This window comes from Acanthopagrus latus, chromosome 1 (assembly GCF_904848185.1).
Source record: "Acanthopagrus latus isolate v.2019 chromosome 1, fAcaLat1.1, whole genome shotgun sequence".
NCBI classification, from domain to species: domain Eukaryota; kingdom Metazoa; phylum Chordata; class Actinopteri; order Spariformes; family Sparidae; genus Acanthopagrus; species Acanthopagrus latus.
The window spans coordinates 28560705-28587273 of NC_051039.1; the positions used below are offsets into that span (position 1 = coordinate 28560705).

A 26569-nucleotide genomic window follows, 5' to 3' on the forward strand; every position below is an offset into this window, starting at 1 on the left:
CTTTCCTCTCATTGGACCACTAACAGATAAGTGATTGAACACTCAAAAGAAAATGTAACAACTCAGTAAAATACATTTATTGACAAAAAGTTGTCTTAATCCATCCTTTTAATTTTACACACAAAAATATCAAAATACTTTACAGGGCTTTTAATCTGAATATTGTCAAATTCGTCTTGATCAATTCTCTCAAACAAATACACTGTACATTGACAACATGCTTGTCCTTTTTAAAATTCAGTGCTCATTTAATTTAATTTCTTTTTTTTCAGGGAACAATGCATTTAAAATGATGCATAGTTATTACTTGGTATTTAGCAATACATTTGAAAGACCTCACTGCATTTCATGCAATTCATATCCCAATAGGTAACTTGCGTTCCATCAAACCTCATTCAGAGCCAGGTGCTTAAATGTTGTAACACATAAAAGATACACAGTACGACAATAAGAACATGGATTATCTTGGTTACCCAAACTTCAAAGCTTAAAAGAATGAATGTGTTTTTACACAAACATATTAAAGTATACAACTTGTCTTCCAACAAAATTGAAAAAGGTACTAAAAACGATTTACAATTGGGCCCAAAGCGCCCCAGTGCAACATGAGAAAGAAACCGCTTCAAAAATCCTTCGCACTCGTCAGTCAATCTCCTGGACGTGGTTGTGTTTGGACTTACATAATAAAGACATACTTGGTAAATTGCAGAACTCCCACTTGGAGTCATGTCAACGCGTTGGCTCATGTCTTTATCAACATAATCAACATTCTCCTTCTGTCATTGCTACAGTATATATCACCGATTAGTGAGCTGCTTGAAGTTCCTTTCTGACGTCTACATTAGCTGCTAACAAAATAACCTAGCACTCGAGATATCACATGTAAGGGAGATCATGTTCAAGATTGCAAACACAAGTGAGAAAATATTTTAAAAGGCCTATGATAATATTGTTAAAGAACACAGGAGAAAACATGGTAAAATATTCACTTTTTCGTAAGTGGCCACTGTTCTGAGAAGTAAAACTGAGCCCAACAGGTACATTGTTTGATAAAGTGGAGTGGAAGGAAAGAGAAGCTCATCATCGTCTATACGCTGGCTCAAGTCGGGGTTCAGGCCAGTAATCACTAACAACATTGGCAATTCACGGTCTGCCCAGCTGATAACAGCTACACTATGTATCATACATTGCCGCGACAGCACTTTAATAATAGTTTACAACATGGCCGTCCCCAGCCGTCTCCTATGACACCACTGTGCAGGCTTCACTGTAAGATTCTCAACAAGTCCTTGTTTCTCAGTTCTCTGAAGCACCAACAACTAAAGAACATTGCATCTGAACACAAAAATTACAATAGAAAAGGATTTGACACTTCAGTTACCACTATACGGTTATTCACACATTTCATCTTTTGAAATCATCCGTCAGCTATCAAAAGTATAAATGGGTTTAGGAAGAGTGCTTTCTCTTTACTAATGTAACGCTCCATGTACCCCGGATAAAAAACACTATCAAAGAAAGACGAGAAGAGAGTGAGCCTTTGGGCTCATGGTTTCCTCTGTTAATCTAACATCATTAAGGCATTATCTATCCAGTATTGCTAAAAGAACAACTAGTTGGTGATCATGAAAAGAATATCTATATATGAAACACAAAAAATGACAATTCAGGAGGAGGAGGAGTGCAAAATATTCACATGAATCAATAATCTTTCAGTCCCTAGTGGCCTAGTAAGTACCAAGCATCCTTTATAAGGTACTGTGTTGATGGCTAATTTGCTCTGTTAGCTACTAACATGCAAAGTGCTCACTTGTTTAGGAAAAACAATGAATTTCTTACTTACAATTTCCAAATGTTTGGTTTCATCTGCTTAATCTCGATAGCAACTGGAAGGATATAAAATTATTTAGAAACTCTCATGGTGGTTTGGGATAAAATCTAGTGCTCAATGTTGACATTGATGCCAGTCTCTAGTGGATGAAAGCGCCATTTTGAACATGTGGGTTCTGTGCCATTTTTACATCTACATAAGTTAATACCTTTGAGTTGACACCAAGGTTTTTTGGTGGGCATTTATATCCAGTGAAGGCTTATGCGGTAATGAGTCGGCACAAAATTTCAACAATGGAAAATAGGTGGCACAAAGATTTGAGGTAATAACTAGCTTCATGTTGAAATGCCACTAACCACACATCGAGAATGACAGTATACTTATCCTTTACGTAATAAGTGCATGTGAGAAAATGCAACATATAGAAGATCTGGATGGAATTTGGGTAGGGGGGAACACAAAGGGAAGACAAAATATCAAGGAAGACAGTTGAGGTTGCTAGAAGTGGCAGAAGTCTGCGATTCTCTCTGACTGATTGAAAATAAGCCATGGAGGGAGATCATGAACGGTCAGTGCTTGAGAAGCCAGAGACAACACAGTCTGACCTTGAGTACACGCTTCAACCCAGAAGCCTACACAGCACCTGCAGTGCTGAGCAGGAACTCTGCCTTCAGAAGCAGCCTCATTGGTCTAGCTAACAAATTAGTGCAATTTAAGAAGAGACCATTGTATTCATGCTCTCTGAAAGCTGCCTACACAAAAACCTATGAGAAGAACCTCTGATATAAAGAACTCCAAAACACGAAAAACTTCACCTTGACGTTTAAGTCCATCCTGTTATACATTCATAAAAGAGGGTGTAAGATAAACATGACAGAGGAGGAAAGACGTTCAAAAGTCATGTTTGCTGACGATGCCCGACATCTTCAGTGGAGCTGCTCCTGTGGAATCATCACCCATTCTTGTCTCCACCCTTTTCTCCTGCAGCCTGAAAGCAAAGCAAATGACACAGTGTTTCTTACAGTTCTTCCACTAAAAACGTATACAGTCCAAGGGAGAAATCTGGCAGTGTTGCTCACCCCGGGCTTGTGAAGTGCACTGTCCTGCAGGCCAAAGAGGTTGCTGCCCTGGCCGCCCTGCAGGGGTGAGGCTGTGGCTGAAGACAGCAGGTTGGGTGACTGGGCGATCATCGGTGAGTTTGGGGTGGACGTGAGAGCTCCTGTCAGCGTGAGGCGCTGCAGCTCCCTCTGTCTCTGCTGCTGCAGCATCTGGCACACCACCACTTGCTGCTCCTGGTAGAGCCAGGGGAGAACACAAGACGTTTGTGTGCTTTCAAAATTGGAGGTCAAATTGAAAATAGTCTTAATCTGTGAAAGGCAGCCTTTCTCCTCCTCGACATGTTACATGTTTGTTTCAGTCCATCTATAACTGGTCCAAAGTTTCTGCTGCTCTGAAAGCAGCGGGACAAGTCAAACATTTCTTGAGTTCACAATGTATCTATCTCAGCTGTTTCAACTCAGGTTTACAGGTATTTTCAATGAGCCATAACACAATCACACATAGACCCTAACCCCACAATAACCAGGGACAGATACTAGCTGTAGATTGGATGAGATGTCCACAGTGTGTGGCTGATTCCAGTATCCACCAGACTTGTACCAGTTTGCAAGTCAAATAGGACCATTCATGGTGGCTGGTTTCTGTTGTTGAGAAAGAGTCACACACTCAACAGCTACCTCAAAACCTCAATAGCTAGTTAATCACACACTACTATATACTGTTATCCCCACGTTCATCCTTGAAGCAACTGTCATTGCTATTAATCATCAATATTTCATAACTTATGTATCTTATGTATTGTTATTTCACCATTATACTTGTTATTATAAGTGCCACGCCCTTAACTGCTGTCTACCACTCAGGACAGAAAGTATCTTGAAGCAAAACAAAATAAGGCAGGTCTCTACTGAAGTATCAGACAAATGACTCTTGTTTCTAGTTATTTTAATTGGAAGCTGTACAGTACTGCTTGATTTAAAGCAATTGTTTGACAGTTTGGGCAATATACTAATTTCTGTACACCAGCACCTCTGGAGCTCACTAATTAACACTTTATACTGCATTTATTAACTCCATGCTGAGGATCAGGGACTAGTTTTTGGTGGGGCACAGTAACTTACTGAAGCCTCCATTGGTTGCCTAGCAACCTCACATTGACCACAGGGCTCCAGTATAGTACTAAAACGTGTATTTGACAAAATGTTAAATTCTACCTTTTAATAAGAGAAGATTTTATTAAGGTGTAAATCTAAACTGTCCTCTGTGTGCCTATAAAGACTTCTGAAACTGTCATGTGACTAAGGTCTATAAAGAAAAACCTGTTCAGCTTGCCTAACTACAAGACTGACAAAGAGATCTTTTGGTCTTCAAGTTAAGAGATTATAAGCACTCATTAAAACTGATATCACAGGGTCTTCCTGTTGTTCATTTGATAGACTGTGCTCCATTTACAAAAAAATAAAAATGAAACTGATATCAGTACAAGTCACATGACACAACTTTCACAAGCTGCCTTCTAAAATGACTCGTAATGAAAGCTATGGAGAGAGTCATAAAGAAACACATCATCGCGGTACCTGACCCACTGATGGACCCTCTCCAGCTCGCGCACCGTGCAGGCAAAAACACTCATCACGGACACAGTACACAATCGCCTGGAACATCCCAAAACCACAGCCAGCCTGTTTGCAGACTTCTCCTCTGCATTCAACTCTACAGCCACACATCCCAGCAGAGACACTCTCCACCTGCTTCCACCTGGACCACCAACTGATCCTGTGGTTTACAGACTTCCTCACCAACTGATCATAGAGGGTGCTGGTCAATAACTCCTTCTGACATCTCAGTCACCTCTACAGGCTCCCCTCAGGGCTGCATCCTCTCACCTACGCTCTTCATCCTCTACACCGATGACTGCCGGTCCACCCATCCAAACTGTCATCTGCTCTTGTCCCTGCTCTCAGGCCTCTCACATCACCACAGCTCAGTACTTGCATGACTTTGTGGAGTGGTGTGATAAATTAGCCCTGGAGTTCAACACAGAGACCAAAGGGATGGTGGTAACCTTTTCCAGCAAGTAGAGGGAGCTCTGCCAGTTCCACTCCACAAGTCTGCAGAACAGGACACGCCTGCAGAGCACAGTCAAAGTCTGCTCAAAAATCATTGGACTTCCAGTCAGAGCACTTTCCTCTGTGTGTGCAAAGACTGCAGCAAACACTGAGGACAGCATGCAGGATCCATCAGGAACCCTCCCACGCTCTGTTTCCAGTGTTTGAGTGGCTCCCCTCGGGATGCCGGCTCTGCTGCACAGGATGCAGGACACAGAGGAGGAGAGCAACCTTTGTTCCCAAGTCTGTTCAGCTCCTGAACTCCCATCCACCCATCCCGTTTTTTTGTATGTGTAACTAACATGCTGGCTTGTTTGTGTCGGTGTACAACTACTCCACGTGCCTTTAATTGCCCCCCCTCCTGGGACAAATTACGTTTTTTTTTTTTCTTTTAAATTGAATTAAATCATTTTGATGGATGTTTACATATTTTACCCCAAGAAACAAGTGTGTGTTTTATCTTCCTGAGAAGTATAAACATGAAATACACTCACTAGATATAAACATAGAGATATAAAGAAAACTAGAGATGTTTTTGGTCTCTCTCAAAGGAGAAAACTACAGGAGATCCTATCTGAATTGTTATAGGTGACCTATTGTGAAGTTATAGGTGTGAAGAAGTGTCATTACAGGAGTGAAGTTCTGTGACGTTAGGAACTGCTGGAGCTGCTGCTGTTGCTGCTGCTGCTCGATAAGAAGCTGCTTCTGCTGCTCGGACAGGAGAGAAGACCTGAAATACAAGAAACAACAAGCGGACATATTACACAGCAGAAAACACATAAACACACGGCCATCAGAGACTTGGCCCTGCTTTAGCTGCCTGACATGATGTCATTTGCAAAACAACTGTTTGTCTTAACATAGATTTCTTCTCCAACTGATTTACGGACAGACTGGGTACGTACGGGCTGACACTCTTGGGAAGCTGGAAGCCCTGTGCTAGTGCCTGGGGGTTGAGAGGTGGAGGCTGGGGGCGCAGAGCGGGAAGTGTGGGCTGGGGGGCGTTCTGCACAGGAGACTGGATCACTCCGTTCAGACTGCCCAGCATACCGTTCATATTCAGCTGAGGACTTCCTGCGAGGGACGCCATGAGCCCTCCCACCACAGGCAGAGAGGAGCTGCCGGCCTGACTGATGGTCCCCAAACCATCACTCAAGCCCCGACTCAGGCCATTCAGCATGGGCTGACTGAAGGAGGCGGGACTCTGCTGAGGAGGAGGAGTGCTCTGGAAGGAAAGGGAGGAGCTACTGCGGGACGGACTACCAGAGTGGAGCTCCTGGAACAGAGATGTGAAGTATCAGTTTAGCTATTGATTTGTGATGGTAGCAGACAGGATCACTCATCATTATCATCATCATCATCATCATCATCATCACTGTACTGATGTTTAAACCCACAGATTCATGTTTCAAAGTGGTAAAAAGGCAGAAATGTACTCGCTAATACATTCTGACAAAGGTTTGTTTGGAGTGTTTAAGGTAAGAAGGGTCTATGGTTTCTCACCTCAGATGAGGTAACAAAGGAGGTGTCATTCAGGAAGCAGCTTTTGGACAGGGGACTCTTATTGGTGCTCAAGGGGTCTAAAGACAAGAGGCACAAACACAAGGTGAAAACTACTAGATCAGAGGTTTACACTAGCCACTGTAGTTTTTATCACTAACTTTACAAACACCTGCATGTAGGATTTTCACATCAATAAATCGCTATGTCCTCGGCATAATTACTGTGTTTGTGGCCATCGCTAACAACACCTGCAGCCTCTATGCTGTACTTTACAACATGTATCACTTTGTGTTGCCAGGCACGAATTCATTGGAAATCCGCTGCACTGATACATGACATTGACATACACTGCTTTACTTAACAATACAGGAAGAGCGATGCAGACAGAACAAGCAGTAACAACCACTCTGATATAAAAGTGAGTGATTCTGTCAGTGGAAAGATGTAACTGACTATACAGTTGACGTCAGACCGAGGCCATCTATTTTAGTATCTGTGGAATCACCACTAACCTGATACACTGATGTTTAAAAAATGATACATGCAGGTGGACTGTTGTGACGGGAGAGAGGAAGGTAGAGTGATGCAGATGAATAGTAGACAGGGAGCGTACTACATGACACCATATTATAACTGTGATCTGACGGTGGGTGGAGATGATGATTCTGACCTTGGGTGGATGACAGGAAGTTGATCTGGGCAGAGGTGTGCATGGAACCCTGGGCGGAAAGAACGTGTGGAGGGAAAGGCACGGCCAGTTCCGTGTTGAGCAGCTGTAGACGCTCCTTCTTGGCCGTCAGGCTGAGGATCTGGTCCTGGAGGCGCTGGTTCTCCTGCTGCAGGGAGTGGAGCGACTGTAGCATCTCCACAACTAGAGGAGGCAGGGAGGACATACATGTTGTCAAAGCAAAATTATTTCCATTTCCATTACAGTTTTATCTGGGTTCTATCTAGGTTTTACACTTGAATTGCTGCTAGGGCTTCTACAAAAGATATATATTTTTTTAATCTGCTGATCGTTCTTTAGTAAAACTACAACAAAATAAATAAATACTCATTACAGTTTCACAGAGCCTGAAGTGACATCTTCAAGTTGCTCCTTTATTCATGTTTAAGAAGCTACAACCAGTAAATGTGATGTTTCTGCATAAAAAAACAGAAAAACAGATAATCAGCTGTCAGAGCTGTTGGTAGCTTATTTTCTTTCGATCAACTAATTAATCAGGTACTTAATCCTTGCAGGTCTACGTGCCACTCACGTCACCTTGACACGTATTATGGTTTGGAAGACTTTTAACATTTATGCAGCCACAGTGGCACATGAAATACAAAGTAGTCCCTAAATACATGGCCTTTTCCAGGAGGTCAGTGTAATCTGTAACCAAAATAACACCTGAGATAAACAAACCACACATTAATTATAACAATTCTAAATCAATTGTGTTTATATTATCATATGAGGATTTTGCAAACAAAGTGAGAAGTTATTTTCATTACATCACAAAGTGAGATGTGTCAATTAATTTAAACAGAGCACAGGTTGGCATTAGCACATTGGAATTTGTACTGAGCTCCTTCACAATTCAATTAAGACTGATTAGGCTCTTGCTTGTATGGATGTCATGCTGAGCTACAGTGGAAAATACTAATGAGCATCTATTATGCAGAATAATCCTAAATTGTCCCACCATAACAGTTTCAATGATGTCAATCAACCAAGGCACACAGTAAACCTATCCTGGTTTATGGTCTAATCAAGAAAATATCTGTCAAAAGATATATACAGTGCAGGCGTCCAATGTACAGAGGCTATGCCCTCACTGCTGTGGCGGCCCTGGATTCAAGTCCCAGCCTGCTGCATGTCAGTCCCCCTCTCTCCCACCTGTTTCCTGTCATCACTTGATCTGTTCTATGAATAAAGCCATATAAAGGCCAAAAAATACTTCAAAAATAAAAAAAAAGATATATACAGTGGACAACAGGTGGAGCCACCAGGATACCATGATTACATAATGTTACTGGACCTCATTTTATAATACTTGTGGAGAAAATCCTACATCATAACATCATCACATGACTTTTGCTTAATTTATCTTTGTGATTTTACCACTGTTAATTAAAACACAATAAATACATGCTTAAAAACATTAAAACACAAACAAAAGACTACAAAAGTTTATTCCAAACTTCAATCTCAAATAATGTGCTGTGATGAACTACTGCTTCCTATAGAAAAAGCAGTGTCAGGTCTCAGATAGGAATTCAAGCATCCTGTAAATGCTCTCTAATTGATTTTCTAGGGAGCTGTCTGTGCAGCGTGCCCAGCATCACAGACACAGATAGTAAACACACTCTTCTCTCCCATTTCTACAGATTGGAGCAGCAGTTAACACTCATTAGTCTGAAGCTCTCCCTGGGGCACAGATAAACATATTTAAGATAGAGACTACAGGCCCTTTCATTTTACAAAGGATTAGAGGCTAAGTTGCATAAAAACACACTCAGTTGATCAATATTATGGTGGCAGGGGAAGACAGGAGGGCCCATTTCTGATTTTGTGTTAGGCAGCGATGGTAAAAAGACAGACAATGGGAGAAATAGTAAAAGAATACGAAAGTAGAATGAGAAAAATTGAAAATGGAAAATAGAATTGTGACAGCACAGTGTTGAGAAAGAAAAAGGAGCAATGAAAAGACTAGACAGCAAGTGTTAGCTGATGAAGTCCCCAAAGAAGAAGAGTCAGAGTTAATGCCAGTAAGCAGTCAGGTTCAGGAGTGAGCCCAACAGAGATTAAACCAAGAGAAGGAACATGAGAAACAAAGTTGCTACAGCTGCTTTGAAAACCACAGCAGCATGCTCTCATTTTCTCTCCAAAACAGCGTCCACAGGTACAGTCATCATCTCGAAATAGTACCAGGTTGCTGTCTAAGGGACACAATCCTGTGCAGCTCACAAATTTTATTTTTACTTTGCATTGCAGTGGTTCCAAACAGTTTTTGCTTGTTAGCTCTTAAATGAAGATATCTGTGTGTCCTCTTCTAAGGGTGCGGCCTCAATATGACCACTACTTGTGAGCAAATCAACCAAATCTCTTTCTCCTTCTGTTTCATTTAAAGGCTTTTTAAATTCCGATGAAAAGTGAAATTATCTGGTGTGTGTGTCTTTTTCAAGCCTCACTCACTGTTGACTCCCATCTCTCCATTGCCATGTTTCTCCAGCAGGAGCTCAATATGCGAGCTGGCTGGAGGGACATTCTCAGGACGAGATCTGACTCCTGCACCCAGCCCATCTCTCTGGTCGAACAGAAGAGGGAGACAGCTCATAGGAGACCTGTGTGAGGAGGAGGAGGAGAAACACAACGACGAGTCAGAAAGAAGTCACTGCTGCAGCCGAGCTGGGAAACTACCAACAAGACCCTGTGGCTGTGGTTGGTATTTCTTTTTATAATCCACGCAGTCACTTTGGTAGATGTTTCCTGTTGCTGCATACAGAAATATAAATTGATCTGACTACAGCAACAGCAGTGGGAACAAGTATCCAAATGATGTTTCATTTGACGGATGAAAGATGAGTGTTTTACTACTTGCTCCCTCTTTTTCACAGCATAAATCACATATTGTGTCCGACACTTCCCATTAAAACCACCAAAAAAGATTAAATGAGACGTACTGTGAGGAAAGACTCTCTCTTGGCGAGTTCCCCTGACATGGGAAGCGACAGTCATCGAGGTCGGACTCTGAGAATGGGAAAAGACAGACATTAACTTTCCAATTTGTAGGCGGCACAATATGAACAATGTTAATGTCTGCCAGATTGTAAGAAATTGAAGATAGCAGTTTCTTGCTATGTTTACACTTGTGAAACTAGCTCCAATTTTTTGACACCGCAAACAATCATAATGACCTGTGAACGCTGTCTTCCTCTCACCTGGCAGTGAGGTCTGGGCTTGGCTCAATAGTGGTGGCAGTGTCGGGGCTGTGGAGAGACAGCTGGCGAAAGGCTGGGTAGAGGTCAGACTATAGGAGGTGCTGGAACCTGGATGGACCTATGAGACAGTGAATATCAACATCTGGCTCACAAAAAATCATCTGGACCAATCCTCAAACAATGCTGGTTAAAAAGAAATGCAGTCAAAAAAAAAAAAATGTAATCTATAGAATATTAGGAAGTAGAAATACATGTTGGCCATGGTGAAGCAGACAAATAACATCCAGTCTTCACAGTTATAAAATATAGAAAAGCAGCAAAAAAGTGTCAATTATAAAAAAAATTATAACAATAAAAAAGTATGAATTCCTCACTTGACCATTCATTTTAGTATTTATATGAAATCATGTAGTGCCGCAACTGATAATTACTTTCACTTTTTAATGATGAACTGTTTATTATTTACTTCATTTACTGATAATAAAGTTTTGGAAGAAAATGACAATTAAGAAAAGGTCAGTGAAATTGTGAAAAATGTCCATCACAATTTCCCAAAGCTCAACCACACCTCTCCATACTCCTTGATTTATCTACCAAACGGTCCAAAACCAACAGATAATCAGTCAAAAAGATGACTTATTTATTTATCTCTCAGATCAATTTTCTGTTGAATAACTAGTCAACAACAGTCTTTTTCCTCTATAACCATGCTGTTGTTTTTACTTTGTTTTTTTTGTCTGTTTTATACCCGCAAGTCAAGAAAAAGTGATGTGCAGGTACTAAAGACACAGGGGGAGTGTTTCACCCTGAAGCCTTCATGTTATCTGCTTTAAACAGTGTAAACGTTTCTCTTTACCTGCGTGTTTGAAGCCGCGTTGACTGACGGAAGTGAGAGCGAGGAGACGTGGGATTGAAGGAGTCCTGAGGAGAGAGGGGTGCTACATATACCCCCTCCCAGGGACAAGGAGGTGCTACACACCCCTCCACCCAGGGAGAGAGGGGTGCTGCAGATGCCCCCGCCCAGTGTGAGAGGGTCCTTGAGACTGGAGTAGATACCTAAGAGTTCAGAAAGTTTAAATTAGTGAAAAACTATTTTTAAAAAGAGACTTTCTGTCCACATTTTTTTTGTCTAAGGAGTTGTAAGACCCCAAAAGAAAACAACATGCCACACAAGTGTTTGTGCATCCTGGAGAACAAATCTGTAAGTAGGGCAGAAAATCTACCACTCTGCAAGGTGTGCAGCGCACACAAAAACCACTATCTAGGACAATATCTGTGCCTCGTACAGATTAAGTCAATACTGTGAGACAGATTTACAAAATATTCTCAATTTCAAACCCATGTGTATTAAAACCAGTGGCCTGTAACAGGATCTTTATTTGTCCTGCGTGGCTCTGACTTCCAGAGGCTTGTTCGACTACACCGACAGGTCCTGATATACAGATAAGCTGCTGCTGTGCTGCTGACAGGGCACATGTGCAATGGAAACATTTCGACACTTTACAGTCGACTTGCAAATGAACACACTGAAGTGCAAACAGATAGTGATAGTGGCGTCGTTTTTTTTTTTTTTTTAACACACGCCTGCTCTCACACACAGGAAGCTCGAGGGCTACCACACTCACACCCACTGACATAGACTCACCGGAGCCGAGCAGTGAGTTGCCACGACTTGTGGAAAAACTGCCAGCAGAGGAGGAGGAGAAAGAAGAGGAAGAGATGGTTGCGGGCGGAAGCGTGGAGGAGAAGGCGGGGTGGGGGATGGAGGACGGGTTCGGGTAGAGTGAAGAGGTTAACGCTGGAGGGGGAGGAGGTGCTGCGTGGTGATGGTGGTGCTGATGCTCCTCCTCTCTCCGCTCTCGGTTCTTGCTCCCCCTTGGACGCCCTGGACCATGGCTGCTCTTCTTGCTGCCGCGGTGCCGCCGCTCTCTGGGCAGTGGTGGAGCTGTGGCCTTGTCCTCCAGGTCTGCCTCCTCCAGGATAGGCGGCGTGCTCAGCTGAGACGGTTTACAGAGAGACTTGGAGGGTTTGTAGTCCCCTGAGGAGGAGATCTTCCGGATCTTGCTGCTGCTGCCCAGCCCTGACGAGGAGGTGATGCGCATGATGGACCCAAAGGTAGAAATAGTGACTTTGTTCTCGAAAGGGCTCGAGTTGCCCTCCGACCTGTCTTGACCCTGTGACCCCGCCAGTGGGCCATCAGCAGGAGTCAAAGCTGGTGGCTTGTGGTATTTACTGTCTTCCTCCTCCTCCTCTTCCTCCTCCTCATCTTTGTCCTCCTCCTTTTCATCATCCTCTTCATCCTCGTCCTCCTGGACCGCTGGCCTCCTGTGACGCTCCTTACGCTCCTCACCACTGTGGTCGTCGCCGCCTCGGTCATGATCACGTTCCAGGCGTGAGGATGATGAGAACTGATGGAAATCCTGAGCAGAAGACAGGGAGCCTCCTCCGAGAGAAACACAAGGTTGTGGTCAAAATCTGACTGGAGTCAATAATATAGATGTCACACTCACAACATTTCAGTCTGCCTTCATGTGGTAGTTACCTGTATATGGACTGGAGGAGCAGGAGGAGGAAGAACAGCTCTTGCCAGTGCTTCCTGTCTTCTTACTGCGGTGACCATGACTGTGTGAGCTCAGCTTCTTGGACTTAGACTCACTGTCCTTGTTGCTGTGGTGAGCGGAGGATATCTGGGCCAAAACACACAGGTCAAGATTAGTTTATGACAGCTCTTAACTTTATGTGAAATTCAATCTGACACGGCAGAATGTTTAATGACAGGGTCTGCTGCCCCTCACCAGTCACACTGTGGGTTGGTATTCATACCTTTTCTATGCTGCTGCTCGTCACCGAAGAGCCCAGACTGTCTGAGGACTTCTTGTGGCGCTCTTTCTGCCGACTCTTGTCTTTATGACTCTGAATGTAATGGAAAACACAGGGCTCAGGTTAGAGTCAAACCAGGTACTAACTGGTGTACACTATCCTCTAAAGCACAGACAAAAACAAACATTCAGGCACGCACGCATTAACATTACTAGGGCTGGCCTCCTCTTGTTCAGGCTGTACAGTCATGCCCAGCTGGACTGCAATCCCAGACACCAAGGGAACTCTATTGTGATGTATCATAAGCTTGTTTATCTTAGAAAAAAGGAGCCAAAGACACACACCCCTGTCTACATCAGTGGAACTGAGGTGGAGCAGGTGAACAGTTTTAGGTTCCTGGGAATCAACATCACAGAGAACCTATAATGGTCATCGCACATCATCACCCTGGTCAGAAAAGCACAGAAATGACTGTATGTCTTAAGGAGTAATGAGAGGGCAGAAATCCTGTGCCAAGTTCTTGTCAACTTTCAAAGAGAAGCAATATAAAGCATCCTGACTGAAAACATCACAAACTGCCCCTGGACAGGCAGCAGGTGATTAAAACCACCATCAGAACATCATTAGTACCCATATAGGTCAGTGATATCAGAGAAATGAAATGTCTGCACAGAGCCCAAAGGACACTACAAGACAGCACCCATCCCCCAGACAGTCTGTTCACCCTGTTGCCATCAAGACAGATACAGTGTGAGTTTCTGTATTAGTGTCTGCTGCTGTACGACCAGACTATGGCGCAGCTTCTGTCCTCAGGCTGTGAGACAATTCCATTCTGCTTATCAAAACAATTCTTCACTGATTCCCTCCTGATTCTTCAATTTCTGTGTGAAAAGTGTTGGCCTACGGGGGTTTTCAGGATCAACGCAGCTTTTTCTCCTTTGACAATTTTTGATCCTCAACACACTGATGGGCGAGTCTCAGTCTATGACCTGAGAGCTAGCAGTAGCAACAGTCTGTCATACAATGGATGAAATGCATTTTACAGACATTACAAATAGTTGACTGTTTACGTCATTCTTTGTGAAATGAAGCCATGCTTTGAACCAATTCTTCCTCTACACCATGACTCTTTGTTCCAGCAGCGGGGACACATAAGTTCAATGTCATTGTTTTGCAATTCCTAACTGTCAGAAGAACATGTCAGCATGAAAGAATCAGAGGCAAACAATTCTGATGAATCGGACAATTTGGAACCAATTCTTCATTTGAACTAGTTTTCAATTCTCATCACCAGTAAACAAGACTAGAAATGTGACCAGACAGCCACTGCCAACACTTTACTAGCAGTTAAAAGTTTTCCACATCAACCATACCTTCCTCTGTCTGTGGTGGTGGTGTTTGTCCTGTGATGGAGAGCTGGAGCGCCCCCTGGAATGACTGAAGGAGCTACTTGTATTTTCACTGGAGCGTAACTTCTTCTGCTGTAAACACCAAAGGAAAAAGTGAATATTGCCTCAAGACCAAATAAAACCTGAGAAGCTGCTGAACTTTTTCAGATAATGCATAAAAGAAGCTTCTGATTCTCTTCCTAGAGAGTTTAAACAGGTCTGGTGTTCATTGACTATAGTTTCCCAACTGTCAGCTGAGCTAATCAGAGCTTCACAGGTGGGATAAAGTTCTGAGACATCATCGTTCTGCACCAGAGCCAGAAACAACAGCAATTCTGGATGAAATCTACGCAGCCATACGGGCTGTTTAAAGTCAAAATAACAACCAAACACAACAATAGTTACGTTTAGTACTAATGTTTAATGAGCAGTGTTAACACTTCACAGTGCATTTAAGGGAGGATTTTAGACAAAGAGGTTTATCTCTGATGTGTGCAGCAGCTGCCATTTTCATCATGTTTTCTTTAAAGCAATATTTTTGTGATGTTTTTTTTTGCAAGAAATGTTGTTTAGACTGCTGTCCATCTCACCATTTTGTTGTAGTGATGTTTGCAGTAGCCGCAATATTTAACGTTGTCAGCTTCTGGGCCTTCCTCCTCACACAGCAGACCTGCCATCTGAGCACTGAACACAGGGTGTCAGGAGGTCAGACAGGAGGGGAAACAGGAGAGCGTGCACACACATACACACATACACACACGCGCGCGCGCACACACACACACACACACACACTCTGGCAATAACATGGACGTGGCCTGAGTCACCTGAGAGCTGGTGTAATTGATCATGACAGAACAGATCAAATGTCAGATCACAGCACACAATAATCAGTGCCTCACAATCTTCTAGACTTGACTTGAAGTCTTCACCTCCTGCACTGTCACAGGAATCAGTCATAGCTTACTCAGAATTAAGGCCCAAAGCCAAGGAATGAGAGCATTTTGAGGCCAACGGTATACTGTTATTTGCATTTAAAGTCAAATCACTTCACAACTCTTGTTCTAAACGAATGTCACGTCTTGGTTAAGGCGCACCGTCACCATGATGCTTTTTAGTATGAAATGTATTTTTCAACATCTTTGTTGCAGCACTTTCATTTCAAAGTGGTAACTGATGTTGCTGACCATCACACTGATGCTTCCATGTAACCACAAACACACGTATATAAACACACACACTTTAACACTTACCAGGTGACGTGGAAGGCTTGCCTGCAGCCCTGTCTGTTGCAGGTCATGCAGGCTCCACAGGCGGCCTTGCTCTCCCTGCCATGGTCCTCACAGATATAACAAGTCTGGTGAAGCAGCAAAGACGGAGTGAATAGGTGATAACGAGACACAGAAACATCAGTCATTACCATTATTATCATTTTTAACACTGGCTAGGTTTTCCTGTCGACTGACAAACCTGTTTGTGAATCTACAGCTGTTTGCTGTTTCAAAATGTACATATTCACAAGCAAAGCTGTGCTTGTTTCATCTGTTAGCAGGGCACACTGATACATTGTTGTTATTTGGCCATTAAAGTGAACCAAAGTTATTGCAGTGTAATTTGAGGCCAGCCACAGCCATACTGTAAAAGATGTGGAGGTTTTGCTTCTCAAGTCAACAGATGGGGCTTTCAAACAGAACACAGTTTGCTGCATGCTCACTGCTTTGTACAGCACAACTGCTGACCAGATTTGAAGAGCTGTATCATAGACAACTGGACGTGTTTCTGGAAGACGTTTCACATCTCATCCAAGAGGCTTCTTTAGTTCTAACTATCTGGAGGGGAGGTGCAGGCTTTTAAACCATGTGTGGGAGTGTCCTTACAGAGTTGTTAAGGACATGTGTGAGCTCTGAGTTTCAGAGTTGTTGTCAGAGGACCTGTCTAGATGGTTTAACAAACATTTGCACCTGGGTTCACCTAGCCCTAGCAACCCACATGAAGGCAGGTTAAGTCAACAATCATCAAGTGGCCCTAGCAACTCTGAAACTCAGAGCTCACGCATGTCCTTGAATGCTCTGTAAGGACACTCCCACACAGAGTTTAAAAGCCTGCGACTCCCCTCCAGTTAATTAGAACTGAAGAAGCCTCTTGATGAGAGGTGCAACATCTGAAACACACCAACTTGACTCAATACAGCACTTCATTCGTACACACTATGAATTACCATGACCTGGATGACTGAGAACCTCCATCAACATGTTGACCAGATGCGACAGTCGTGAAAAAAAAAAGAAAGCTGACATTGAGGAGCTTGTGGCCAGATGTGCCACAGGTTTAACTTTAGCGTTTCTTGTATCCTCATGCAACAAACATTTACTTCCTGTCTTTGTGCACTACATTCACAGTCACCTACTATTTTGTATAGATTAGATGTTGAATTATCATAAAGTGCTAAAAAACAATTCTTCATGAGTAGCCAAGTTTTTGGAAATAACGATAATGATTTTAGCTGCTAGAGTTCTTGCATCCTGTGTGAAGCAGCATCAGTTGTCACTGACACCTAAATGAGCACGTATCCTCAAAATGCATATAAGTACTCACAGGCAGCCAAACACGTGTGCACACACACGCGCACGTGCGCACACACACAAACACAAACACACACACAGAGCTTTTGTACTTTTTCCTCAGCTTTCCTCAGCTGGGGGCAGAAGAGGCCTAGCAACAGGTGCGGGACAAAAGAACAGCGGGCTCTTTACCTTTTCGCTTCAGCCCTCTCTGTTTGGCCTTTTCTCTCCCCTTCCTTCTGTCTTCCTCTACTCCCTACATCCTACTCAGCTCTCTGTTCTCCTCAGAGGATGTCGGCTATGAAATGAAAGGCCAGAGACATAACTACACCGAGTGTGTAAAAGAAAAGAAGCCAAAAGAGTGGCTTCTCAAGTTTTCACTGTCCATTGTAACGCTGTCTAGGAATGTGGGCAGCAAAAATCTGGATGAATGGCTCTGACGGGGGGAAAGCTGCATGCAATTTACTGTAGCTGACACAGTAATATGAAACCAGGCACTCAAACACTAACATGTGTACATTTATAAGCAGGCACTTGCGTGCACACACGTACACACACATTACAAACACACTGCATGTCAGCGGTTGGCTGCTAAGTCTAATGAGTCCATGCGTCAAATATTGATTTCTGTGTGATGTGCATTGCTTTAAAAGGCCTGCCCTGGTGCATGCTCAGTACTTCTGCTAGACACACTCTGACTACTATCAAAGGCTACACAGACAGGAAAAATGGTACAGACAGAGTTACAAGACAGCTGATGTATGATAACTGTACAACAGCCTGAAACTAGTCTGTGGTGCAAGCAGTTTCCTTTACAAAGTGAAAAAAAGACATTAGCAGAATATTTCAGAAGCACTGCAGAATGTCTAAGCGTTTGTAGACGATGAGGGACAAGTTCAGTCTGTTTCCAATACGTGGTCTCTCTCTGCATGTTAAGAATCTGTGAGGTCCTCTTATCTTTGTATTTCATCAGCCAGTATGCAACAAGAAACTGTTTCTTACAAAAAACATAGTGTTCACTTATAACACATGGATATTACAAGAAGCATAGACTATTAGATGGGTAATATTAATTCATGATGCTCTGTTATACCTGATGATAATTTTCTATATTCTATTTGTTTTATTAATCAATTAGCAGTTTTATCTTGAGAAACCATCAGTTATCCCACCTACAAACCAGGAACTGCAGCAAATCCTTTTAACTGACTTAAAACTAATCGCTTCAGTACTAATCAGTGTATTATTTAACTTGTGACGAACTGTGGTAAATGTGCTTCTATGCTTCAACCTGCCTCGTCAATTTCTGCTCTGCTGGAAATCTCCCACAGTTCCCAGAATGACTTTCAACAACCTCCAGAGAGCGGGAGGGACTTTGCCACATTCACCTCTGGGTTTGTACCATACTGTACGTGTAGGTGGAGAGTGTGATGGTGCTGTGGAGCAAAAATGTTGTTCCCATTATGGGAGAAGAGAGTTGTGTCGTTTCCCACATGTCTTAAAGCAACGTGCATCATGCTTTGTTTCTTTGTTTTTTCTGTCTTTATCTCTCATAATGTATTTCTCTCTGTGGAACTGTTGATGCTGCTCAAAAAAAGGTCACTGCTCTGAAAACTTAGACAATTTATAGCTACAAAAGTTTATTATCTCTGTCAGCCCAGGAGTACGCCTGCGGGGAATCAGGTGTTTTGGCGGTGGCACAATCGGGTATTTCCTTGTTGGTGTTGTACCTGAAGAATCATCATTAATGTTGATCGAGGAACATCGGTGAAACTGACCAATCATTTTTTTGTAATGTCATGGCTTAGAGACTCTGGGAAAAAGACTGGAAAGATACGCACATGGGGGAAGTTACCCTTTCAAATGTTGCAAATGTTAAATGTTGTGAAAGGAAAGGGTCTATTTTTATCCAAACCACCCCTTCCTAAACATAACCAAGTATTTTGATGCATAAACTGACCAAACAGCAACACAATACTGCAGACACTGAAAACAGTGAGTGTACCTGAGGTCACAATAGTAAGTGAAAAAGATGTGTACATAATTTTAGACCATTACTATGTACAAAAAAATGGAAAAAAACATAAACTGATAACAAATAAACAACACGCAAAATGTTAACAATAAAACTTGATGAGGAAATCCACTGGAGAATATATAACCACTACATCTGGGAAACGTCATTTAGTTAGCTCTGCTGCTCTCCACAATGATTTTACAGTCCTTTCACTTAGGTGGTGCCCAAAATGGCTTGGGTGCTGAGCCCAGACGTTATAATAGTAGGGAAAACCGTGAGTGTGTGTGTGTGTGTGTGTGTGTTTGTCTGCAGTTAATCCTGATACTACTGGAGCCATCAGCCTACTTTTTTTGGACTCATTCATAAGTGTATGCTCAAGTACCTCTCATGATTGAGGTGATTTAGAAGGAGAAAGGTGAGAAATAGGTGAGAAAATGTATAAAAAATAAAAATAATTGACTGCTCCATCACTCAAACTCCCATTGATCAATCAACAGCTGCTTCAGTTTGGCATCTCCTTTGCACTGGGGATAATGTGCGCCAGTCATGCTAGTATTGCAAATTGATATTTTACATAGCTGCTGTTTTGGAACCAGTATTGTCTCTCATTGACTTTCATGCATTTCTGCTTTACACACAGCCTAATCTTCACTCCCCAATTCCCTACCCACATCACCCCAGTCACACCTGGCATAACAACACCTCCTACCCTACCGCTTGATACATGTTCTGCAGAAAAATCACTTGAGAAAAGAAATATCTCATTTCATGATCTCTAAGATGTCTAAACACACACAATTGTGCAAGAACTTGATTAAAAATTAAAAAAATATATATTTTTGTAAATATATATATACAAACAAAACTGCTATAATCAGTATACAAAGTATAGATATTAGATATCTGGCCTTATCATGTCTGATGAAAAATATTTCACCACTCCACAAGAAATAAATGCATTTTTAGATCAGTGCATACAGTGATGTCTGGTTGTACAGAAATAACAAAAATAAGCTATACTGTGTCAACTTAAGGTTCGAGACAGAGTACCACACACTGATGATGCAACTGTTCGCTTCATAATGTGTCACAGCTTTTATCCAGTCAGCAGTATGAGTGTGTGCGTGTGTGTGTGTAAGACAGTACCTTGATGTATCTCTCATGTGGGACATACTGCAGGATGATGGGCTCCATGGTGAGGACGTTGGCGAACTGTACCTCGGGAATATAGAGTGCACACACAACGTGGGCCCAGCCTGACGGAGAGATTGTCAGTGGATTAATGACATGCTTGTGAATAAAGTGGAAATCTGCAGCTTCTACTCTATCTTGCTCACTCGCTGGCCAACTTAGGTAAAACAGCGGGAGAGCGAGGGCGGACACAAGAGGATGAGATTTACCTCCACTGTCCGTCCTCTTGAGGGCACCATCTTTGTGGGGACACAGCTCACACCTCTGGGGAGGGACAGGAGAGTGCAGAGCTTAGTCCAGCTGGACAGTCACTGTGACGTGCAAAGCAGGAATGGATGGAGGTGTAGTGTCATACTCACCACGCGCGCCGCCCTCTCCTGTGACTCACACTTCCGACAGAACCACGGGCCGGTGGGCACCTGAACAATCCCGTAGCATGCTGGGACGCACACAAGAACAGGTTAACAGTGCTATTTTTGATAGCAAATTTCCAGCAAATTCCCAGCAGCGACATGAACGTATACTGAGGAATTCTTGTTTCACTGTGAACCTTTAATTTTCACATTTAAGTATTCTACACATAATGTTATGTTCTGTCTTCCTGACAGTAATACCTCAAAAACACATTTTTGGTCCACTTGGAACTTTAAGATGACCCTATGAAGGACAGCTGCCAGCTCAGGCTGTTGTGTCAGCACTGAACTACTCCTTCTTTATTACATTTTATAACACTTTCACTGACTTTAACAGACACAATCAACCAGCTGATGAGAACAGGGCAAGTCAGACACACATATATCTGGTCCCTCCTCCCACAGTTGGTCCACTAATCAGTCACAGGGCTGATTCTGCTCAGAAACATGATCTGAGAGAGGACTGCTGTCCTTACAGGTCTCACTAAAGTAACAAAGCGAGTGGACTCTTGGTACAGTGTCCAAACCGGCGGGCCTCGCCGGGGCTGTTTTGTCGCAAAAACACGCCTCCTACATTGTGGATCCAACCGGGCCAGACAGCCGTGCACACACTTACACACACACACACACACACACACACACACACACACACACACACACACACACACACACTCGGACCTTAAGTGCCATCAAGGCGCCATCTAGGCTTGGTGTCACCGCTTGGCCCTGTGTGTGTAATCATGTGTGCTGAGAGGAAACAACAAACAGCACGCCTACCTACCCCTCCCACACACACCAACACACACACAAACACGCACGTAGACAAGCGACGGACCTACCCAGAAACCTTACCGACCAACCAGCACCTCTGGCTGCCTCCAGCCGCCGGGTCAGCCGCCACAGCTGCCCGGTAATGACGCGCTAACAGCGGCTAATGTTACCTTGGTGAACGGCGACGCTGCAGCCGTGTCCATCACAGTACACCAGCGGATTCTCAGCCCAGCCTCGCTCGTCTGAACACACGCAGCAACCTCCAACCATTTCCCGCATGCTCCCATATGAAGAAATGTATTTCCCCTCCCGGCAAACGCTCAGACCTCGCCCAGGCCTGTCAAGTGCTCGTCCCGCACTTTAACGCCGCGCCGGGCATAGTCGTGGGTCGCTTTCGTCGCGCAGTTTTAGCGCAGCGGAGAGGCGAAATCTCGGCGTGGGGTTTGTGGTGCTGCTGCTACGTTTTTTCCGTGATGTCCTCCCCGTCCCCTTAGAACCGATGCAGTGCGCATGCTCAGACCTGCTCCTCTGGGTCGGAATAAAAGTCACAGCAAAGGTAGCAAGTTAACGTTGTGTTCCTCCCGAGCCAGCCTCGTCAGCGCACGTTTTCACACTCCAACACGAAAACTCAAATTAGCATCAGCGCGAGCGTGTCGCACGCGGGGGCCGCTCATCTGCTCACCAGCTTTATACGTTAGATCAGTAAAACATGTGGATCCATCAGTCAAAACCGCTGGCTGCTGCTGTTTCTCCGACAAAGTTCGCGTCAACAGCGCCATCTTCAGGACCTGCACAGAATAATCCAGCAATAATTACAAGCTATTTCACCATCCAAATGTCCTGACCTCGAATTAAAAGAAAGAAAGACATTCAGTGTGAATGTTACACCTGTGTTATATCACATATCATTTCATTTCGCTTGATTCTGATTTAGTCGGTGTTGGTGTAGGTTTCAAATGACATTACAAGCAATTGTCTCCCATTAGTTTTTTTTGTATTCCATCTGTATTTGTAAACCCTCTAACTGCAGCCAAAACCTGGACGAAACAAATAGATGTGGAATTCAAATTCCTGCTAACATATGATGATCTTTCATGAGTCAAACTCTACTTGAATTCCTCCGCTGCTGTCAGGTTCGTTGCGCAGTGTTGTTGTTCCAGTTAAAATGCATCAGCCATGGATCTTATTTAGATTTTTGTCATTTTGACTCCTACAATTCAGTCAGCAGATGTCACCAGAAGCCTCTCATTTTGACTGGACTTGCGTCACTGTTGCTTTATGACTCCTGTCTCTACTGGCTGAGTAAACTCTGTCTGGCTGGCGGGTTTTATGGTGGAAATGGGACTTCAGACACACACACACACACACACACACACACACACACACACACACACACACATGCACGATCACACGCACACACACTTAGGGCAGAAGCATAGCTCTCTCTGGAAGCAGTCCCATCTCTGTTTCCCACCATGTGTCTTTTATGTTCAGAGGTGATGCGTCAGAAAATATTCTCTGTTTCCTCAAACATTTATGTATCCTCCTACATTACTACGAAAAACCCTGACTCAATTTCAGCCTCAAACTTCTGCAAACAAACACACGGTCTCGCTCTGTTCAGAAGACAAATACCCTGAAGTTAATCTCATATAACTGGAAAAAAAGAGAAGCGGCCTCTCTGCACTTTTGAAATGGATGACTGGGCTGTTTAATCCGACATATGGACATGAAGCTGCGATGACAGTTTGCTTCACAAGTGTCACTTCTCTTCAAACCCAAAGAGAGAAAAGGGAACTGGCACTGATGGAGAAGACAGATAGCACGGTGGCAGCTGGAAGCAGCTAACACCCTGTTTCTGGTCTCAGGGCAGCAAAGCGTGACCAAGTCCTTGCACTGACATGTGGGCGAAGTGCATCCACGCTGACACGCTGACGAGTACAGAGCTCATTTTGTGGGCTCACCAAAATTTCCCTGATATACTCAGAGGAGACAGATTTAGCCACCAGCTGAGGTCCCTAAAAAATCCCACCACCCCTCAATTTTTACCTAGATTTAACTCTCACATAGATAAATTCCCATATGCAGTGTTTTACTGGCAGACATAATTTATTACCATCCTCTCTGTGGGTGAGGTGAAAGTAAGTGGGAAGAATGAAACTACAGATTAAAATCATTTTTTGCCCATTTTCTCTGTGAGAAATCATCCTGTAACAGAATGTGACTTTTCCTTCATTTACATTTGGTTTGGTTCTGCACCATCTTTAAGGACCCCCTGTGGGTCCCACCAACCACTTTGGGACTCAAAAGGCTCTGGAGCAACACTGTGTAAGGAACTCATCAAAACTGATTCTATTTCATGCAGTATCACACTTCCTCCAGCAGATGGACGCTGCTGAGAACAGACTTGCGACCCACTGACAGTCATTCCCTCAGCATCCGGGGAAAAACAGTGATGGAATTTGGAGACAATCCCTAAACCAAAGACAGGTGTCACTGGACATTTTACCCTCATTTCATCATTTTCAGACTATACAAATTTTAAAATACTGCACTCTGACTGGACTTTCACTTACAACTCCATTACATCTGTTACACTTAGCTATACTTTGGACGTTCACAGTACTTTATATAACTCTCTCCTGTGTAACATAACTGTCTCTGCAAAACTGTAAGCCCTCTCTTACTTGTGTGGTAGATGAGTATAGTATTCAGGAGTGAGAAACAACACATGGTGCAGAGCGAAGTCATGTCCTTTGAAGCAGTGAAACCACAGCCTAAAAGGAGACATGTGACCTTCTAGATAATAGGATTTTTTTTTCTTCTGTCGTCTTGAATTGGCAAGCGTTCTTCAGAGAAGCTAAACTTCTCTCAACAGTGCAGGTCTGTGTGTGATGAAGGACAAAAGAAATTCTTTTATTTATTACACCTTTATACAGATCCCAGAGAAACAGGAGCAGGTACACCACAGGAACATGCATTTTTGCTACTTTTTGCAGCCATTTGAACTTACATTTGGCATATGGTTAATAAACTATATAAACAGTGGCTACAGCAGGGATCATTAAGAACAAATGTTACTGAATTAGTCCCTCATAAACACTTAATAGGCCATCGTTTCAGATGACTACAGTGTGAGTAAGAACACTCTGACACTCGTCACACCATATAACGTCTCAATCTCTTTCTCTTACACACACACACAAAACACACACACACAAACACACAGAGAGAGAGCGAGAGATAGCTGCTACTTCGCGCTGTCATTTCAGATACTACCAGCTACTTATATGAGTAAATCTGTGTATGTGCTCACACAGTGTTACCTGAGCATGTGTGTTTGTAAATGTGTGTGTGTGTGTGTGTGTGTGTGTGTGTGTGTGTGTGTGTGTGTGTGTGTGTGTGTGTGTGTAAGCATGAAAATGTACATGAATGAAAGCTACTTCAGTTCTAGGCGGTGCTCGCCACGGGCTATGTGGGAAGAGAACTCGTAACGGTCCCGACTGCGGTGGCCACACATGTTGCACTCGAGTGGGTCACGGAAGCCGTGGCAGCCCATGTGGATGGTGAACATGACGTAGTCCAGGAAGATCACCCTACAGTGGCCACAGGGGTACACTGCCCCGGGCAATGCTCCGGCCTCCCCATCGGCTCGCACCACCCGTAAAGCCTCCAGCGGGGATAAGGGGATGGGCTGGTTGTGTGGGTGGGGAATGCCGTTCTGGTGGTTCAGCCCTCCCAGCAGGTGCCCCAGGCTGTACATGACGGGCTGAGACATCTGAGAACCTTCAGCGTGGAACGAGTCCATGCTGAGGGGGGGCTGGGTGACGTGAGGGAGTCCCAGGAGCGGCATGCCCATCTTGTGGCCGTTGGTGAGGCCCATGGGGCTGATGTCATTGCGGCCTAACGGGATGGGGTAGGGCCTGTGGGAGGGAGATGGATCGTTGTCCGGCCCTGTGAGAACGGGCTGATGGTGGGCGTCGGGCCCTGGGGAGCCCGGCGGAGGGTCCTTGATGTCAGTCCGCTGGACCAGCTCCCTGTTAAAGCTCAGGTCCAGGCAGACACCGTTGTCGCCTAGACCAGCAACATGAGAAGAAAGAGCTCTCAAGACTCTGCCGAGAGAGGTCTCACACACTGCACCCAGCATGCATGGAACGAGAAGTACCACAGGCAGCAAGCAGCAATTAAAGCATTTATTTGCTTACAGATGGGAAAAGATCTCATAGAGATCACTTGTTGAGTAGAAGCAATGATAAAAATGTGCATCCCTCAGGCAAGACAAAAGAAAAGCAGCACAGTGAATTGGAACATTATAGGTTGACAGGACAAAAGGAGCTTTAGAGTATCAGAGAGTCCTGAGAGAGCACAGGGCTGAGAGGAAGCAGACGGCTCTGAAGAAGGTCTGTATGCAGCTGCACCACAGAACCATAGACGGAGAGGCACCTGCTCACGTTTCTCGCCTCCCGCCTGCTCTCTCTCTCTCTCTGCGGTCGCAGACATTACTTCTCTTTCCCCCTGTGGTTGTCATATTGAAAGATCTCACTTCATTTGTCAACTTGATAGAAATGTAGGAGGGTTTTTCTGCCAATACATTCTCGTTATGCGAGCAGTTTGAGGCTCGATTGCGAAACTACAACCCAGTGTTAGTCAGGCTTAACCAGAAAGGTGAGAGCCAGCTATTGAAAATTCTTCTATGCGTACGCCCATGGAGCTAACCATTTACCGAAACCGTTATCTTTTGATCAATCGTCACTCAGACGAATTAAAAAAAAACAAAAAACGAAGTAACCAGCTCAGAGGTTTCAAGTGCACGTTTCTCTTTTTCACGTCTCCATTTATTTAACCATGCAGGGTTACCAATACCCACCTATGACATTATTCTCGCTGAGAATTTAGGACATTGGAGACCACTCTCCGGTGAATGCAGGTATGAGGCTCAGCCCTCAATTCCTGTTTGGCAGAACATGGAGGCCAGCAGAGACA

General features: G+C 43.8%; 2 protein-coding genes across 13 annotated transcripts in view; both read right to left on the reverse strand.

Moving 5' to 3' along the window:
- Positions 1-55: 55 nt before the first annotated feature.
- On the reverse strand, positions 56-26505 carry LOC119022611 (protein AF-17-like). Of its 4 annotated transcripts, none has more exons than XM_037103704.1 (20): positions 26454-26505; positions 20762-20841; positions 20612-20666; positions 20358-20467; positions 15887-15990; positions 15227-15320; positions 14622-14729; positions 13252-13341; positions 12971-13115; positions 12074-12871; positions 11285-11484; positions 10405-10546; positions 10171-10237; positions 9683-9831; positions 7172-7372; positions 6502-6578; positions 5904-6274; positions 5629-5728; positions 2911-3123; positions 56-2819 (listed from the first exon to the last, which is right to left on the reverse strand). In XM_037103704.1, exons 4-20 carry the CDS (start codon positions 20403-20405, stop codon positions 2784-2786), a joined length of 2943 nt encoding a protein of 980 aa, XP_036959599.1. In that variant the 5' UTR covers positions 20406-20467; positions 20612-20666; positions 20762-20841; positions 26454-26505; the 3' UTR covers positions 56-2783. The 4 variants fall into 4 exon arrangements, with proteins under 4 accessions (XP_036959599.1, XP_036959582.1, XP_036959578.1 ...); XM_037103687.1 differs by lacking the exon at positions 26454-26505 and adding an exon at positions 21757-22405 and having other exon boundaries at positions 12074-12868; XM_037103683.1 differs by lacking the exon at positions 26454-26505 and adding an exon at positions 21757-22403.
- Positions 24482-26569, reverse strand: part of LOC119022627 (zinc finger protein Aiolos-like) — a 61269-nt gene continuing 59181 nt past the window's right edge. For all 9 annotated transcript variants that reach the window (XM_037103715.1, XM_037103753.1, XM_037103725.1 and 6 more), the window contains one exon: positions 24482-25660. In XM_037103715.1, the coding sequence (XP_036959610.1) occupies positions 25026-25660 (635 nt within the window). In that variant the 3' untranslated portion in view covers positions 24482-25025. The remainder of the gene's footprint in view (positions 25661-26569) is intronic.

Excerpts from the sequence above, each read along its gene's own strand:
- LOC119022611 (XM_037103683.1), bottom strand. The coding sequence starts at position 21,865 with ATGCGGGAAATGGTTGGAGGTTGCTGCGTGTGTTCAGACGAGCGAGGC. Across the intron at positions 20,667-20,761 it reads AGGAGAGGGCGGCGCGCGTG|AGGTGTGAGCTGTGTCCCCA; the intron begins GTGAGTATGACA and ends GTCCCTCCCCAG. Across the intron at positions 6,275-6,501 it reads CCTTTGTTACCTCATCTGAG|GAGCTCCACTCTGGTAGTCC; the intron begins GTGAGAAACCAT and ends TCTCTGTTCCAG.